The 18,119-nt window shown below is 38.1% G+C and overlaps 1 protein-coding gene across 10 annotated transcripts in view; it reads left to right on the top strand.

The window, feature by feature from the left end:
* Positions 1-18,119, top strand: part of wdr26a (WD repeat domain 26a) — a 175,178-nt gene that overhangs the window by 51,597 nt on the left and 105,462 nt on the right. For 9 of the 10 annotated variants that reach the window (XR_007570051.1, XR_007570049.1, XR_007570048.1 and 6 more), the window contains exons 4-6: positions 8,231-8,367; positions 11,055-11,152; positions 12,145-12,264. Coding sequence is in view for 5 of the 10 variants with exons in the window: in XM_050045794.1 (XP_049901751.1) it covers positions 8,231-8,367; positions 11,055-11,152; positions 12,145-12,264 (355 nt within the window). In the remaining 5 variants the exon portion in view is untranslated. The remainder of the gene's footprint in view (positions 1-8,230; positions 8,368-11,054; positions 11,153-12,144; positions 12,265-18,119) is intronic. The other variant, XM_050045796.1, reaches the window with a different exon arrangement.

Consider the following 18,119-nt stretch of genomic DNA (forward strand, 5'->3'; position numbering starts at 1 on the left):
GGGTAGTTTCTGTTGTCATTATTATTTAAAAAGAGTAAACACAGTTGTTTGATAATAAATGGCTTCACCCAACCACTAACCATGAGTGAAAGAAAAGTTTTTGTGTTATCATTCATATTCTCTGAAAAATAGCAAAGAAATCATAAATTCTGCCAGGGTATGTAAACTTATGAGCACAACTGTATGTGTATCTGCCCACTCAATTGTGACATTATTTTATGCATAGGATATCCAAAGACAGCAGATAGCACACTCACAAATAAAGTTAGTGTGACATATAGGGTATTTATGTGTATCTGCCCACTCAATTGTGACATTATTTTATGCATAGGATATTGATTTTGTATCTTTACAGATACTATACAGATACACCCCATTCAATTTAAAGCATAACTTTTTTGAGTAAAGGCACGAGAGCAAATCTGGGTATATAAACGGTTGGTTTGCGCTGCGTTCTTCAGTTGGCAGTTACACCTAGAGTAAAGCTACTGAAGACCAGCAAAATCACTGTTTGTTTTCATTTATTCTTTCAGGTGGGTAAATGTCACCTAAGCACCTTCAGATTTTAGGAGTGTACCCTTAATAGATAATTTGTTTATATGGTTTGTATTGTGCTTCGTTATATTGTGTAACTGTAACGTAAGGTAACTGCATACAAGTGGATGCAACCATCACTAATGCTAGTGTAGTTCCTCAGGGATTTAAGCTGTTATTACTTTAATTTTGACAATCTAACCTGTGACAACACATTAGCTAAGGTTTTAAAGACTGTAACTGTAGGTAGCTGTTGTTGATTTTGTTTAAATATGTTGAATTATAATTTTATGGGTTATTGTTTCTCGGATGATTGAGCTAAGCTAACTGACGCTAACGTCAGCTTTCACTTGTTGCCATAGCAACGGTAAACATTCACATATGGGCTAAGTGCATAGTGCAGAATCAAGCTTCATTGTAAATATAGTTAAGATACATTGTATTTAACACAGGATGTGGGATTTTAGTAGTTAGTAAACTTTTAGAAAAGAGCTATTTACCGTCGCTCTGACATCAAACAATGGAGACAGGTAATAAAATACTGCGGTTATCCTATCTACACGCAACCGCTGGCACCGGAGTCTTCCAAAAACTTCACCCTGGATTCCGGTTTCAAAGAAACGCGGTTTCGGGGGCCCAAAAGTGCAGTTGCGTGTGGCCAAACAGCCAAATTGCATAGAATAATACACGGTTTCAGAAGTACACGGGTCCGTGTGGACTAGGCCTAATAATGGCAAGAATGTTTTATTTAAACTGGTGCATGTAGATTGTTTTTGTTTAGCCAGGGCAGAACTATTGTATGGCGTAACCGTCAGTACCGTCGATGCCCCGGGGTGTAGCAGTAATGCCGATTGTTGAGCGTTTCCAGTGGGAGAGAGGGAATCGTGGGTGCAGCCCGCTCAGTATGTAGCCACGTCAAACCCACCAATAGAAACTGTTCTCTCATCCATCAGCATAGGCCCCGCCCATTAAGTGCAGTTGAATTTGCAAGCAAAAGTTTTTAAACTCGCAAGCAAAGAGGACCGATCTGCAAGCAAAAGTTTTTAACTTGCAAGCAAAGAGGACTGATCTGCAAGCAAAACTTTTTAACTCGCAAGCAAAGAGGACTGATTTATAAGCAAAATGATCACACGTTTTTGCTTACAAACTTGATTTTTGATTGCAGTTCAAGAACTATGCTCTCAAAACAGTTTTATATGATTGTAACAAAAAGACACAAAAATACCTCCATAACAGTCAAGATTTTGTGCAGGTGTATGAATTGTCAAGAACAATGTGCAGTACTATTAAGTGTTCAAAATAGTAAATAAGTTAAGTAAGTAAATATTTTGAGTTTGAGCAACCGCCTACGAGCTAAGCATACAGATGCAACTAATCAGACTGATGTCAGCGGGAAACTGCATCGCCAAAGATAACAAAGAACTATTGAGGTACATCTGCAAAGCAACACAGACACACCACCATACAAGAGGATGTTCTCAGGTTGGCATGTTGTAACTGGTCATATGTCTTACTGCCGGCAATACAATAGTTTCACTTATACAGGACCTGTATTAATCAGAGAAAGCAACTAAACTGGAACTCCCGAAAAATGAAAATGCTGTTGCATTAATTGAGCATCATTGGATGTCAGTTAATAAACAAAATTATATCAGAGTATTTATCTGGAACAATGTATTTCTTTCCAAAAAAAAAGCACTGTATATGACAGAATCAGCCCTTTGAAGTTGTCTCCTACCTCTAAAGTCATGGTTTCAAGACCACACTGTTGTAGCAGTGCCAGGGGCGCCTCCAGAAATTTTTCATAGTGGTGGCCAGATGGGGCCACTTTAAATCTTGGGGTGGCACACCAAAACTAAAAGCCATAATTTCAGGATTTTATTATACTGTTGTAGTATAGGCTGGTAGAAAACTATCAGAAAGACTTAAAGTCAGTGTAAAGCAAATTCTGCTATTTTCTTCTAAACACATTAAAGTTATAGTTGGTAATCCTGTTCAGAAACACTTCTTGTTATATTGGGTGAAATGGTCCTTCCAACCTGAGAGTAGTCAATACATAATGTGTTCAGAAAAAGGAATGAAAAAAATCAGACCTCTGTGGCAGCTGCAGGCCTGTAAAAACTCTGACCAATCCCTGCCATTCGGTGCGAATGGAAAGGACCAATCAGATGCCTTCATGTCTCGTCCTGCCCGAGCCCCCCTCCGTCCCTCCTTCCCTGCATGCACTCATCACGTGTCACCGTTGCCGGAAATATTCAGCACACTCCTCAGCAGAAATACCAAGTTAGCAGGAGTTTGCTGAACAATGGCAGAGAAAATGCAGCCAAAAGTATCACTTCCAGCGTTATTTGTAACGGCTCGCCCCGCTAAACAGGCTGAGAAAGGAAAGTCAGAGGCAGAAAAGGCTGCGAGGAAAAAGGCTTTGGATAAAGCGAGAGGACAAACCAGACATCAACATCCGTGCAGCTTTTGAACGGTGGAGACAACTGAGGAAGCTGAAGGGCCTGAAAAGTGATGCAGAGGTTGCTGTCTTTCTGTTGGACAGGTAATTATTTGTTTGCTTTGGGGGGATTTGTTATTTTACTCGGCTCTCCTCTGCCCTGCCAACTGCAGGATGCGCGTTCAAGCTTGTGTGGGGCCGTGGCTTTGGACGGAGCACTGACGGGAGGGGGAAGAGGGGGCGGAGCTTAGAGGAGGTGCCGCTTTCAAATCTTGCTAGCTCTCCAACATTACCAACTATAGCTTTAAATAGGTCATAAAAGTATTCCTCAAAATGTGTAAAAAACCATTTACAATTGAATTGTGGAGCTAGGCTTCACAAACAAAGCTATCCCTGCTACAAACACGCCTCCTGAGGCTGTAGCAGTAAATACAGGGAATCGCCTTGTTGTTCACAAATACTTCCGGGTAGAAAACCAGCAGAGTTTAGCTATATATATATATATATATATATATATATATATGTGTGTGTGTGTGTATATATATATTTATTTTTATTTATTTATCCTTTATTTAACCAGGTAAAACTCATTGAGATTTAAAAACCTCTTTCACAAGAGCGACCTATATATATATATATATATATATATATATATATATATATAATATAATGTGTATATATATCTCACATTTTTCAGGTCACTATATCACAGTGTGTATATATATCTCACATTTTTCAGGTCACTATATCACCGTTTAGACTAATCTGATGTTTGTAAAGTCTATAAATACAATGATTGAACAAACATTGCTATTTCTGTGTGCACGTTTTGTAATTAATAACATGGTTATCGTAGATTAGCTGGGCTAACCGTTAGCTGTTAGCCGTTAGCCGTTAGCGGTGCCTGTAATAACTCAGTAACTCAATAAATGGTCCGTGAAAAAAATATTTTTTCCAGCGGATGTCTTAGTTACAACATGATTGAACTAGCAAAGCAGTTTTGTGTTGCTATGTGTGGTATTTATTCAGTTTTGGGAAATCACGATGTCTAGAAAGCATCAGTGGCTGCAGCTGACAGGGACAGCTAACAGCAGCAGCAAAGCTAACAGCAGCAGCAAAGCTAACATCAGGACATCATCCAGTTAGCTTAATCATGTTGTAACTAAGACATCCGCTGGAAAAAATATTTTCAGTCAGTGGAGCCGAACCGACACTCTCCTTCCCTGGATTACATCCTCCCGTTATGCCAGCTGCAGGTGCGGGGTTACGTCCTTGTACAGTACACAGAGGCGGCTTCCCTCCCGTGAGTGGACGTGGACTGAATGGCTGCAGACATACCCCTCCGGACACGCCCCCCCCCCCCCCAGCGTTTCCCAGCAGAGAGAAGTGCTTGTTTTTCCATGATTTTGAGAGCTAATTTTATATACTTAGCAATTTTTTTAATCTTTCAAATTTGGCTCAGTGATTAATGACACTTATTTCTGTGATGTGACAAACTTATAACAGACATTTTTGCTGCTTTACACAGACTTTAAGGAAATGCCTACTGATATACTTTGGTTTATTGTGTTACATTTAATGTTACTAATGATCTAATGTGCATTGACTAATAAAAGTACAGTTAACATTTTGAGTTCCACAATAATCTAGTTTTATTGTGTTATGTGTTAGGCAATTCATTGTTTTTAAAATAGGCTAGTTATCCTTATCCTTAAAAAGACACATATACAGCTTAATTTAAAGGTGTACATTTATTGTAATCAAAACAATTACTGGGAAAAAGCAGGCACTGGCAGATACAAACAGAAGCAAGTACAGAAATACTCATATCTTTGCTTTATGTAACAAGAATTTCCCACCAGGGATCAATAGTCTTTCTGATTCTGATTTCCAGACTATACAGTATGTTTAACAAACACTCATATCATTGCTTAATGTAATACAAAAAAATTATTACAGTTACAAAAAAAAATTCCCACCAGGGATCAGTAGTCTCTGATTCTGATTACCAGGCTATACATTATGTGTAACAAACTCTCATATCTTTGCTTAATGTAATACAAAAAGAATTAGATTTACAATTCTTGAAATTCCCAAAGGTCCGACCTAGTATTTGAATCCCATTAGTCCGCCCTCCCAAAAATCCGACCACAGTAAAGTTACATTTCAGGGGGGATCAGGCAACTTTCCCCTTTCAGTAAACACAGAGCAGTGGTACCACTAAACAGCTGCAATGTCTCTATGCGCGGACTGTGAGGACAGTTGCGTTTATCTCATCGACAGGAAATCACATCATCTGCTATATGTGATGTATATGCCCTTATTTGGATAACACATCCTGGTATTTAGTTGTTTTAGTTTAGTTTATTTTGCACAGTTTAAAAATACACAAGAATAACGGCGAAAAACCCAGCAGGCTTATTTGAAGCCTCCACCTAAATTTTAAAATTTCACAATGTTATGTAGAGCACAAAATTAACATACAAAAAATGATGATGGCAAACTAAAAATATAAAGTAAATAAAAATAACAAAAATCAAAATAAATACATATGAATGTGAATGTGTGATGTGTGTGTGTACATGAGTGTTCTGAATGGACTCATGAGCAAACAATAATGGTATGTGTGAGTGACACAAAAACAAACAAATGAAATAAATAAAATAAAATAAGACCCAGATACATGAACAATAATACATTAGGGAAAATAGTTACAATACAGCAGTTAAATCTTTTAAACATCTTTTGTCAACAATAGAATTCACCACATGACAAAAGCAGACAAGAACTACCGTAGTTTGAGCGCTGTCCTTGGTGCTGAAGATGTCCCCGAGCCTGTTACAGGCAGCGGTTATAACAAAATCACTTTAAGCGCTGTCCTTGGTGCTGAAGATGCAAAAACAAACAAATGTCTGTACTCCAAAACTCACTACCTCTGACATGACGAACCAAGACAGTGTACATAGATAAAAAAAACAACATCAGCAGAAAAACAGAAGTCCTGCAAACCAACAGCAAGCGGCGATTACCATGGCCAAATAGCGTTGCATATCTGTAATAAAGAAATAAAAACAAGACAGCTGTTGGCAACTAACGCTGTTGCTGCTGCAGCTACTATTAGGCTACTACTGTTATCCAAACTAAATTAAAGGAAGCAAAGATTGTTTAACCTATAATTCCACATTATGTTGCCTTCTTTCCACAGCAAATAAATTATTTCCTTTTAACGAATGGCTCAGAGAAATGCCGTCTAGCAAAGTTAAATATTTTCACCACCATTTTATTTATGAAATAGCCTCACATATGATATTCAAGGTGCACGCACACACAAGCAGGATCTCACACACATAAAACGTGACCGGAATTAATAAACAAGCAGTAAATGCACAGTGGGGGTTATTTGTTTTCTGTATCGGCATGAGACGCTGTGTTAATTGAGTGAATCGTCCGAGCCGGATGCTTGTTAATTTAAGTTTGATTTAATTTAATTACACTAAAGTTGTTGAGTTAAACTAACCATACGAGTCCTTTTTGTTTTTATACAATTTATTGCTGCATTTTAAAAGCAAAAACAGTTAAGTTTTTTTGGGGTTTCATGTTATATCTGGGGTTTCAGCTTGGCACTGTGAACCTGTGCCTCCCGTGACCTGTAAAACTAGCGTTGTGACATAAGCCTCAGTTTCTGTTGTTGGCGAATTGTTACAAACTGATGAATTCGCTGGTCAAGGCTAGGCAAAACGTTAGTACAGGTGAGATGACAGACGGATGGATGGTTTGTCTCTAACAAAATACTTTCTGTAGACGTGCTGCAAGAACGGATTATTGCTTAATATACATCTGCAGCCAGAGCGCATTACGCTGTCAATAGGCTCTATGTGTGGGAAATACCAGGATGTGTTATCCAAATAAGGGCATGTATGTCACATATAGCAGATGGATGTGATTTCCCGTCGATGAGATAAACGCAACTGTCCTCACAGTCCGTGCCGGTGCAGTGAGAGAGAAATGCACAGACTGCTTCTGTTGGAAGTGCTGTGGTCGGAGTAACGGGAGGTCGCACTACTGGGTATGAAATCCGACGGTTGGAATAATGGCATTAAAATGGTCGGATTAATGGGCGGTCGACATTATGGGACTAAAACGATAACACTTGCCGTAGACCTGCATGGTCGGATTAGTGGGTAGTCGGACCTATGGGAGGTCACACTAACGCCTGGTCCCCACTGGCGAGTGGGGTGGCTAGCAAATTTATTGGGGGGATGGCATGGCCACCCATTGAGCAGTGCAGCACTGATTTGAAAGGAATGAATTTAAAAGTCAACATCAAAAAGTACGTTTCTTTGCATTCATTTGATTTCCAATCAAGACACTCTGATTAGAACGACTTCACCTTGATCATAAGGACTTTAAAACTGTTTTGAAATGCTTAATAATAAAAATCAAAAAAGGCTCCCGCACACTGTCTCACTCTCTTATTTTCATTTTATTTAAGCAACGTTAAACGTTGAAATGAAAATAAGAGCGTGAGACAGTGTGCGGGACACTTTTTTGATTTTTATATATTTTGGGGTTACAGCCTCTCTTCTATGCACCTGCTGTTTTTGGGTGTGCTGAGATATTTCCATACAAATGCTTAATAATGAAATTTTAAACATGCGATGAATCACGATTGACTATTGACATTCAGTGATGAATCACAATTTAAAAAATTCATCGTTTGACAGCCCTAGTTTTTATTTAACATAATTTTCCCTCAATGGCACGTATATTTCGTAATGTCGACAAACTGGGCAGAGACAGTTATATGATTGGTCATCACCTCAACAGACAACCACTTTAAACACTTAAAATATTCTAGGTAGACACTGATGTACAGAGCAAGATGAGATCCTGAGATCATGTTTACAGTGTTCTCCAAAATCAACATTTTCATATTTACGGTAAGTACCACAGTCATTGCCCTGTCAGTTGGAAGTGTGTTCCAAACATGTGATGCTCAGAGTTTTATTAACTGATGGATACTTTCATACACATTTACCGAATGTACAGAAGACATTTATGTACAGTCTGTTTGAATAGAAAAAAATAAACACTAAATTCCTGCATGTGTGTTTGTAATGAAGTATTGGAATTTTGATAATGGAACAATATTCTTTCTTGATGTTTTGTGGGTAAATGTTGCAGAACACACAGGCTGTGATGACTAATGTCCTTTTTCATGTATTTGCTTTGTCTGCCCCTTGTCCTCCTGTGCAGCGGATGAAGTTCCTGTTGCTGCAGCAGAAGTATTTGGAGTATCTGGAGGATGGGAAGGTTCTGGAGGCCCTGCAGGTCCTCCGAGCTGAGCTCACTCCTCTCAAGTACAACACAGAGCGAATCCACATTCTGAGCGGGTTAGTTCACCAGCGGACAGGGAAGTTACGACATACTCTGGAATGCCAATGGAAGCAGAATTATCATTTACAGGGAGAATTTTACAACATTTACAATGTGAAATGTCACTCATTATTTTGATGTAAAGGTTTAGCTTATTATGCCTCTGTGCCGGCGACAAGCCGTGGACAGAGCCTTTATGTTTTCAGGTTATCTGTCCATGCAAACATATGTAAGTCTGTCTGTCCGATCCTCGTGAAGGCGATCTCTCAGGAACACTTTGAGGGAATTTCTTCAAATTTGGCACAAATGTCCTCTTGGACTCAAAGATGAGCATGTTTTTGGCCAAAATCCAAGATCTCATATGCCAGTTATGTCAAAACATCACACAAATTTGTAATCACATGAAAAACTGTGAGGTCATAAAGTTCCAGATTGAGGTTCAGTATCTTAAATGCATAGTTGACAGTTTGGCCTGAGGAAAGAGCTAGTGGAGAGTCTCAGTCACTATAAGCAACAAGAACACAAGACAGCATCTTCTGGGGACCTTGAGTATCCATAGCAAATTTAGCATGTGGTAGATATTCTTGATGTGAGATACTGAACTCTGGACTAGACTGACCAAAGCCTCCCAAAGCCAGTAGGGCTTCATGTGTAATGTTTCATGTGCACCTTTTTGCAAGCTTTCTTCACTCTAATGCTGTGAAGATGATACAACTAAAAACAACCTATAAATGTCAGACTTTTTAAAGCTAGCCAAATATTATTACAGCGTATTGGAGCCATTGTAGGCCCTAAAAATAAAAAATAATGAAAAATACAGAGCCATGAGCGATAAGACTGAAGTCATAATTTACAAGATAAAAATCTGGATATTCACTGAGATGATACATTTTGGCTGGACCGCAGATGTGAAGCCAGCCCTACAAATGCGGAAGTCTGTCCGTGAGTGACTGAGTGAGGAAGTGTTGAAGTCACACCAATGGTTGAAGTTATTGATGACATTGGTGTTGGTGTTTCCCCATTGGCTGTTGCTATTTTGAAGTAAATAGGTGGTGACAAGCTGACAGAGCCGTGAACGCTGACAGTCTCGTATTACTGTATAACTCATTTGCTGTAACCAGTGTAGCGTGAGAGCATGGTGGAATTACCAAGCTAGTTAGCTAACTAGCCAGCAGTTACATGAGTAAAATGTAACAACTTAATGCTACAAAATTCTCTTGTCACAGTGTAGGGAGCACATTTCTATCATCAGATTAGTAACATCTTTTTTTTTTACTCATTTTGTGTAAGCACAGACAGAGAAAAGAGAGGATCACCTCATCAGTGTGTTTGAGGAACATACAACTGTGTCTGTATGACACAACCCTTAAATTTGTTTAAAAGTATTTACCATTACGTGTTAGAAAGTCAGATTTGGTGCTGGGGCCATTATGAGAAAAAGGTGGTAATAAGACACTAATTTAAACTGAAGTGAATATTACATGTTAAGATGTAGGAATGGATGCCGCCATAGTGACAGAATTCTCCTTAGTAATCGGTGCAATAGGATGTTTTACAAGCTATTTTTATCAGCAGAACTTGACTCCAATAGTGGCTGAAGGCTGCACAGCTTACACCAGTCACACAGGGACGTACATCACTGATTGAGGCTAACGGGGACAGGGTTCCCACGGTCATGGAAGAACTGGAAAATGCGTGGAATTTCACAATCACATTTTCCAGGCCTGGATAAGTCATTGAATTAGTAAAAAATATTGAAAATTTTGAAAAAGTCATGGACTTTGTTGTAATGAAATTGTTACTGTATTCTTCCATGGATAACCTTATATGTGAAGGCAAATTTATTTTTTGTATCTGTCGATGTAATGTAGCTCGATGCATCGATGTGTGAAAACATTTTGTTCACCATCACGTTTCTTTATTTTCTTCCTGCATTCCATTCTTCTCTTCATGTATACCCGCTAGCTGAAATAATGTTTGAATAGAGTTTGAATCTAATATTTTTCAAAACATCTGGCAAGTGGGCTTGCACTTTATTTTAAAGCAATAAGCTGTACTTAGATCAAGAGTGTGTTTATTTATTTGGTCTATATTTAGGTGTATTAACCCCCTCCTATCCACCAGGGTGGGCACAGGCCCTTAAAAAGTCCTTAACTATGTTTATATGCATTTTCTAATAAAAGGCCCTAAAAGGTCTTAATTCAGATTGGACGGGTCATAAATGTCTTTGAAGTCATATTTTTACTTTATAAACTAAAGGAATATTTAAGTTTTTTATTGTAAACTTGCCACTTTAATCTTACAGAAGATGCAATTTTTTGTCTCACAAATTCACGACTTTATTCTCAGATGTTTTTTTTAATCATAATATTATCCCCCTTCCTCTACTCAATATTTTTGTTAATATTTTTATACTCACAATATCCCATTATAGAATATATATACTTATTAGATACACTTGTGGTTTTAGACTTGTCATGGGCAGTAATGACATCAATAAATATAAAAACAAAGTGACACTGGTGTTAGTGTATCATTTAAAATTCAGTTACATTTTCCTGCTTGTTTTTTATGTAGTAATTGTCAAAGGGGAGCCTTTATTATATGAGTTGCATGACAGGGCAGGCCCAGATTGATAGATTTGTAAAAGCAGATGTGTGTGTGTTTGACAGTAGCTGAGAAAATGTCATCATGTGTTCTGAAGGTACCTGATGTGCAGTCATGCGGAGGACCTGCGAGCCAAAGCAGAGTGGGAAGGCAAAGGCACGGCATCCCGAACAAAGCTGCTGGACAAGCTACAGAGTGAGTGCAGTCTCGCAGTTTTTTTCTACCACACATAGTTAACACTGCCTTTGTACTATCATTGCTATGTAAAGCAGTAGCAGCCACATTAACAGCAGTGGGTAGGTCTCAGGTGTAGTATGTGTTTGAAAATGTTGCTTTTCCTGCCCATTCTGAAATCCAGCTGCTGCTTCACTCATGACATAATTTGGATTATTTGCTCAGTTACATCTCAACCTGTTGCTAACAGGATAGGTCAACAGTGTGTTTATCTTGGCCATTATGATCTTGGTATACAATATTATAAATAGGATTGAAGTCTTTAGCCACTATTAAAACATCATGTAGTCATTTGCAAATTTTCAGGGTTCGGTTTTAGATTTAGGGGGAGTTGATGGCATCTAGCAGTGAGGATGGCAACCATCTGAAACTTCTCCCAGTTAAAATTCCATCAGTGTTCGTTGTTCAGAAAGTATTTTTTAAGGAGCCGCATTATCCACAGGGGTCTCTTCCTCTCCAAAACAAACTGACCAGGTGCACAAAACCGCTAAAATCACTGAATAAAGCAGTTTCATGTATCACTCACAACATGCCACTGAGAGCTCACCCCTCTTTTCTCATAAGTTATTTTTTACTTACCATGTCCTAATCCAAACATTCAGCAGGTTTTTACCATGAGCCAAATGATCAACAGAGGTCTCTTCCTCTCCAAAACAAATGGACCAGGCAATTTAAACTAATTGAAACACTGAATAGAGGAGTTTTATGTTTTGGACCAGTGTAACTCCAGCACTGCTCATTGCAGTTGAGCTTCTTACTATGGCGGCTGACAGAAAAACGTGAATGGCCCTATCTGGAGAAAGTGTTTGGTTACTGTAGAAACATGACAGTATAACATGGTAACCTCCATAAAGAAAGACCTGCTCCTTATGTAGATCATTCTAACATAACAGCTCTTATTTTCTTTTTTTTTCTTAAGATATTTTTTGGGGTATTTTGCCTTTAATCGATAGGACAGTCAAGCGTGAAAGGGGGAGAGAGAGAGGGAGTGACATGCAGCAAAGGGCCACAGGCTGGAGTCGAACCCGGGCCACTGCGGCAACAACGCCTGCCCTATCCACTAAGCCACAAAGGTCCGTGTATCATTCGTTCATTCCATTTTCAATTTAAAATCAAAAATCAAAAAATGAAAAAAACGGTTTGTTTTTTCATCATTCGTTTAATAATCACATTCAAAAATACAAAAAACAGTTTGTTTTTCTTATTTTTGATTTTATGCTCACATCAAAACTAGCAAATTGAAAAATGGGCCACGATGGAGGTCAGGGTACCTTCAGGCAGTTCGTTTTTTCGTTCTAAACCAAAAACCGCAAAAACGGAAATACCATGGTTTTCCCGTTTTTTCCTTTTTGGTTTAAAACGAAAAAACGAGAAAATGGAGCCGTTTTTCCGTTTTTGTTGTCAGAATCAAAAAACGAAAAATGACAAAACCAAATTCAAACAAGGTCAGGGTATCTTCAGGCAGTTCGTTTTTTCGTTTTAAACCAAAAACGAAAAACGGAAATACCATGGTTTTCCCATTTTTTTCCTTTTTTGGTTTAAAACGAAAAAACTGAGCTGTTTTTCCGTTTTTGTTATCAGAATCAAAAAACGAAAAACGACAAAACCAAATTCAAATAACAGCCCGATTTTGGTTTTTTGCAGATTCATTTTTTCATTTATTGTTTTGGACAAAAAGTAGAACTGCGGTGACATCAGAGGCGGAAGTAACTTCAAAATAAAAGACAGGAAGATAAGCTTGCCTAAAACTTATAAATATCCTATAAAACTTTCCCATGTATCTTTTATTTCCACCTACACCTGATGTTTTGCGCATTTTGAAAAGCTGCCTGCCATTGCCGTGAGGAACTTTTTATTCATAAAAATAGAAATAAAATGTTATGATAGCAAATTTTATGGCTACAGTAAAACTTGTTGTTCAACCATAACGTTGCTGCTCAGAGACTAATAAGGGAAATTGTCATGCATATTGTTCCCATGAAGAACGTATAGGGATTCCCTCAAAGGTTGTGTTTTAATATTCATTCGCCGAATGGTTTGCAATAAAGTAATCGAGGATATAATAAATTATTGTGTGTGCTGCGTTGTTTTCTCCATAACGCATTGTTGCGTCAGTGAAGTGTCAAGCTGATGTTTGTCCTTTTTACCAGCAGATGGCAGTAGGCCTATGGATTTATTTGCTGTCATTGAATGCCTGGCTTTCTCTTAGTTTCTGTTGGATTATACAAACCTGCAATTCTTCAGGTTATTGATACGGACAATTCAAATTATATGCAGCCTATATTTACTTGTTTTCTTTTATATTGTTGTGTCACATAGGCCTATGCATTGTTGGCAGAGATGGGCAGCATTTTAATTACATGTATTTAAAATGTTTTATCACCTACTCTGACAATAGAAATGTCACACAAAAATACATCCTGTGCCTTTTTTCAAAATCTGATTAATCGAATAAAATAATCAATGATTAATCGATTATTTTTTAAAAATATATAAGTTAGTGGCAGCCCTAACTGCATGCAACACATCTGATTCATATTATTTTAACCTGTTAGTGTTTCTTGCAATGTCCCTCACAAATAAACTAATAAATACATGAATACAAACACCTTAGCTACTATTGAACATTAGAATGTGATGAGGAACCTTTAATGTTCATATGAAGGCAAGTGAAGTAGCTGCTATGTTACGTTCTAATAACCTTTCCTATTTTAATTTAAACTTTTTTATGTCAACCTCCCAATGAGGTGCAGTTTCCTCATCGCTGCCCTTTGCATTGAGGCCCTCCAGACTGGACTGCTATGGACGGAGTGTGGGGTGGTCCTCCTTACTGCTGGGCCTGACCTGTACTGGGATAACATAGTCTTGCAACAGTGAGCCTCGACAAATATCCACTTCATGAAAACTGGGATTAAAAAGTACAACTATGTTATCATTTATGGCCTGGATGTGATTGCAAGTCCATAAAACCAAGCAACTGTATTGATGTCTGTGTTGTATTTGTTTAAATAGTCCTACAGAACGATGCTAGCAGCATTGTCACCCTTACGTTCCTCAGTTTGTTTATACTCTTTGAATATAACTAATCTAATGATCCAAACTGAATAATATTGAAGTGGCACAGTAATGACAGATTCAAAATGTAGTGTGTACCAGTTAAAGTTACTAGTATTAAGGCCAGGCTTGTGTTGACCACAACATACGTAAAGTGGGGACCACAAGCAGTTTGATAACAAATTTTTAACAAGTCTTTACTTTTCAATGAAAACAAGAAAAAAAAACTCCTGTTTTGTCCTGGCTGGAATTAAAAATGAAACGGTCAGGAGACTCTCGCAGTGCTCAGCGTTGCCGGGGACGTGTCCGCCGGGAGGTTTGGACCGGTGATTCTCAGGAGCAGCACAGACTGCGCGGAGGCCCCATCTTCATCCTGCCTGAGCCATGATGACTAGGGATGTGAATCTTTGGTTACTCACGATTCCATTTTGATTCTTGGGGTCACGATTCAATTCACAATCGATTCTTGATTCAAAACGATTCCCGGTTCAAAAATTGATTCTTGATTCAGTACATAAGGGTGCATTTTTATATTTGAAAAAGTCAAATCAACTGATTGCAATAATCAAACATACAAAGGCAAACTTAAGACAAAAGGTAACATTTGTTCATGCTTAACTTGCACAAATGAAAACTGAGTTCTCAGTGACTTCAAGAATAATAGATTCAAGTTATCAAAAAATAAATTAAAAGTGCTGCTTAGGGTTGGGCGTCGAGAATCGAATTGAACCTGTTCTAACATTTCAGTTTCATCAGAATCATTAAGAAGTTTTAATTTCGATTCCCCTAAATAGTTTGTAAACAATTTTAATCCGTGCTTCGTCTTTGGTTTGCAGTCCGTCGACCGCCAGTAAAACAAGGAAGAAGCAGCACCGAAAAACAACGAAGAAGCCGCCGGAAAACAACAAAGAAGCCGCCGAAAAACAACTCACCTCATTTAGACAATGCAAACATTTTGAACCCACCTCTTAAAAGAATCAGAACAGGAATCGTTAAAATCAAACGTGCCTGATCCTAGTGCTTTTTTTTTTTTTTTTTATTGATACTTTGCATTAATGAATCGATTCGGAATTGTCGAAGAAAAGGATCGCGATTTTCATGTGAATCGATTTATTTTATTTTATGTTTTTTTAAAAAGCACTAGGATCAGGCATTGTTTGAATTTTAACGATTCCTGTTCTGATTCTTTTAAGAGGTGGGTTCAAAAAAGTTTGCATTGTCTAAATGAGGTGAGTTGTTTTCGGCGGCTTCTTAGTTGTTTTTCGGTGGCTGCTTCTTCCTTGTTTTACTGGCGGTCGACGGACTGCAAACCAAAGACGAAGCGGTCCATAGCGCTCCAGTCTGGAGGGCCTCAATGCAAAGGGCAGCGATGAGGAACCTGCACCTCATTGGGAGGTTGACATAAAAAAGTTTAAATTAAAATAGGAAAGGTTATTAGAACGTAAAATAACAGCTCCTTCACTTGCCTTCATATGAACATTAAAGGTTCCTCATCACATTCTAATGTTCAACAGTAATGTATTTATTAGTTTATTTGTGTGGGACATTGCAAGAAACACTAACGGGTTAAAATAATATGAATCAGATGTGTTGCATACAGTTAGGGCTGCCACTAACTTATATATTTTTAAAAATAATCGATTAATCATTGATTATTAACCAGATTTTAACATTTTAAATACATGTAATTAAAATGCTGCCCATCTCTGCCAACAATACATAGGCCTGTGTGATACAACAATATAAAAGTAAATATATGCTGCATATAATTTGAATTGTCCGTATCAATAACCTGAAGAATTGCAGGTCTGTATAATCCAACAGAAACTAAGAGAAAACCAGGCTTTCATTGACAGCAAATAAATCCATAGGCCTACTGCCATCTGCTGGTAAAAAGGACAAACATCAGCTTGACACTTCACTGTCACAACGATGCGTTATGGAGAAAACCCGTGTTAACAGTAAGAACGCGGCACACACGATAATTTATTATATCCTCGATTACTTTATTGCAAACAATTCGGTGAATGAATATTAAAACACAACCTTTGAGGGAATCCCTATATGTTCTTCATGGGAACAATGTGCATGACGATTTCCCTTATTAGTCTCTGAACGTTATGGTTGAACAACAAGTTTTACTGTAGCCATAAAATTTGCTATCATAACATTTTATTTCTATTTTTATGAATAAAAAGTTCCTCACAGCAATGGCAGGCAGCTTTTCAAAATGTGCAAAACATCAGGTGTAGGTGGAAATAAAAGATACATGGGAAAGTTTTATAGGATATTTATAAGTTTTATAGGCAATCTTATCTTCCTGTCTTTTATTTTGAAGTTACTTCCGCCTCTGATGTCACCGCCGTTCTACTTTTTGTCCAAAACAATAGATGAAAAAATGAATCTGCAAAAAACCAAAATCGGGCTGTTATTTGAATTTGGTTTTGTCATTTTTCGTTTTTTAATTCTGACAACAAAAACGGAAACACGGCTCCATTTTCTCGTTAGTTCGTTTTAAACCAAAAAGGAAAAAAACGGGAAAACCACGGTATTTCCGTTTTTGGTTTAAAACGAAAAAAACGAACTGCCTGAAGGTACCCTGACCCCTGACCCCTGACCCCTGACCCGTGATCTATTCCTTTTTTGTTTCCAAACGAAAAACCAGAAAACCAATTTTGGTTTTTGCAAATTCCTTTTTTCATTTCTCATTTGGGACAGACAGTAGCGCGGTGGGCAGACAGGAAGCGGAAGTGAAGTCTAAAAACGTCAAAATAAAATCCAAGAGGGTATATATATATATATACATGATATTTATGGGTAGAATGGCCATTCTATTAAAAATGTAACACCCAACATTATGCAAGCACAGAATCGAATAAAATAAATAAATAGGCCTATATGCTATGCATATGAAATATATTTTATCCAAAAAAAATGTGTGATATATTATTTAGTTGCGTAGTGTGAATTAATAGCCTAATTAATTACATATGTGGAAATAGCCTGTGTCGTCCTTTGTTAACCATTTCACATACAGATGTTACTCATTTCAATGCCGCAGCCACAGTGAAGGGGGTGAAATAATTGAGTCAGTGTCAGGTCCCCTATTATTTAGCCTAATGATTTCCCTCAACAGTGTCATGATGTAGAACTGCAAATGTATGTGTGACATATAGGGTATTTATGTGTAGGCCTATCCGCCCACTTAATTGTGACATTATTTTATGCATATGATATCGATTTTGTATCTTTACAGATACCATACAGATGCCCCCCATTCAATTTAAAGCATAATTGATTTGAGTAAAGGCACGAGAGTTGGCAGTTACACCTAGAGTAAAGCTACTGAAGACCAGCAAAATGTTTTCATTTAGTCTTTCAGGTGGGTAAATGTAGGCTGACCATACGTCCTCTTTTGCCCGGACATGTCCACTTTTCACATCCTGTCCGGGGCGTCCGGGGTTTTTTTATAAACTGATGATAATGTCCGGTTTTCCGTGTGTTTGTGTGTGGAGTGTGGCACGGGCCGCATATTTCTGTCCGAACCCGAACCGAGCCCGACATTATTTAATGACCAAAGCACTGAGTTTGTGTCACACAGTTGTTACGGTTACAGGCTATTTAACAGGCCGGGCATGCTCAGCGGAGAGGGAGACCTCCGTGTTTGAGATAGTGATGTGACGTTCGCGAACGAGCCGAGTCTTTGAACCGGCTCTTTGAAGTGAACGAGTGAACCGGCTCTTTAGAGTGAACGAGCCAGTTCCTAATTTCTTTGTTTTTTGCTTTAATTTACTCTGTATCCATTAATTTCAGATTATTTGATCCGTAACAAGTTGAGAGAGTCTAGTTTGTGAGGGAGAAAGACAGTGCAGCT

The sequence above is a fragment of the Epinephelus moara genome, chromosome 6 (assembly GCF_006386435.1).
Source record: "Epinephelus moara isolate mb chromosome 6, YSFRI_EMoa_1.0, whole genome shotgun sequence".
Classification (NCBI taxonomy): domain Eukaryota; kingdom Metazoa; phylum Chordata; class Actinopteri; order Perciformes; family Serranidae; genus Epinephelus; species Epinephelus moara.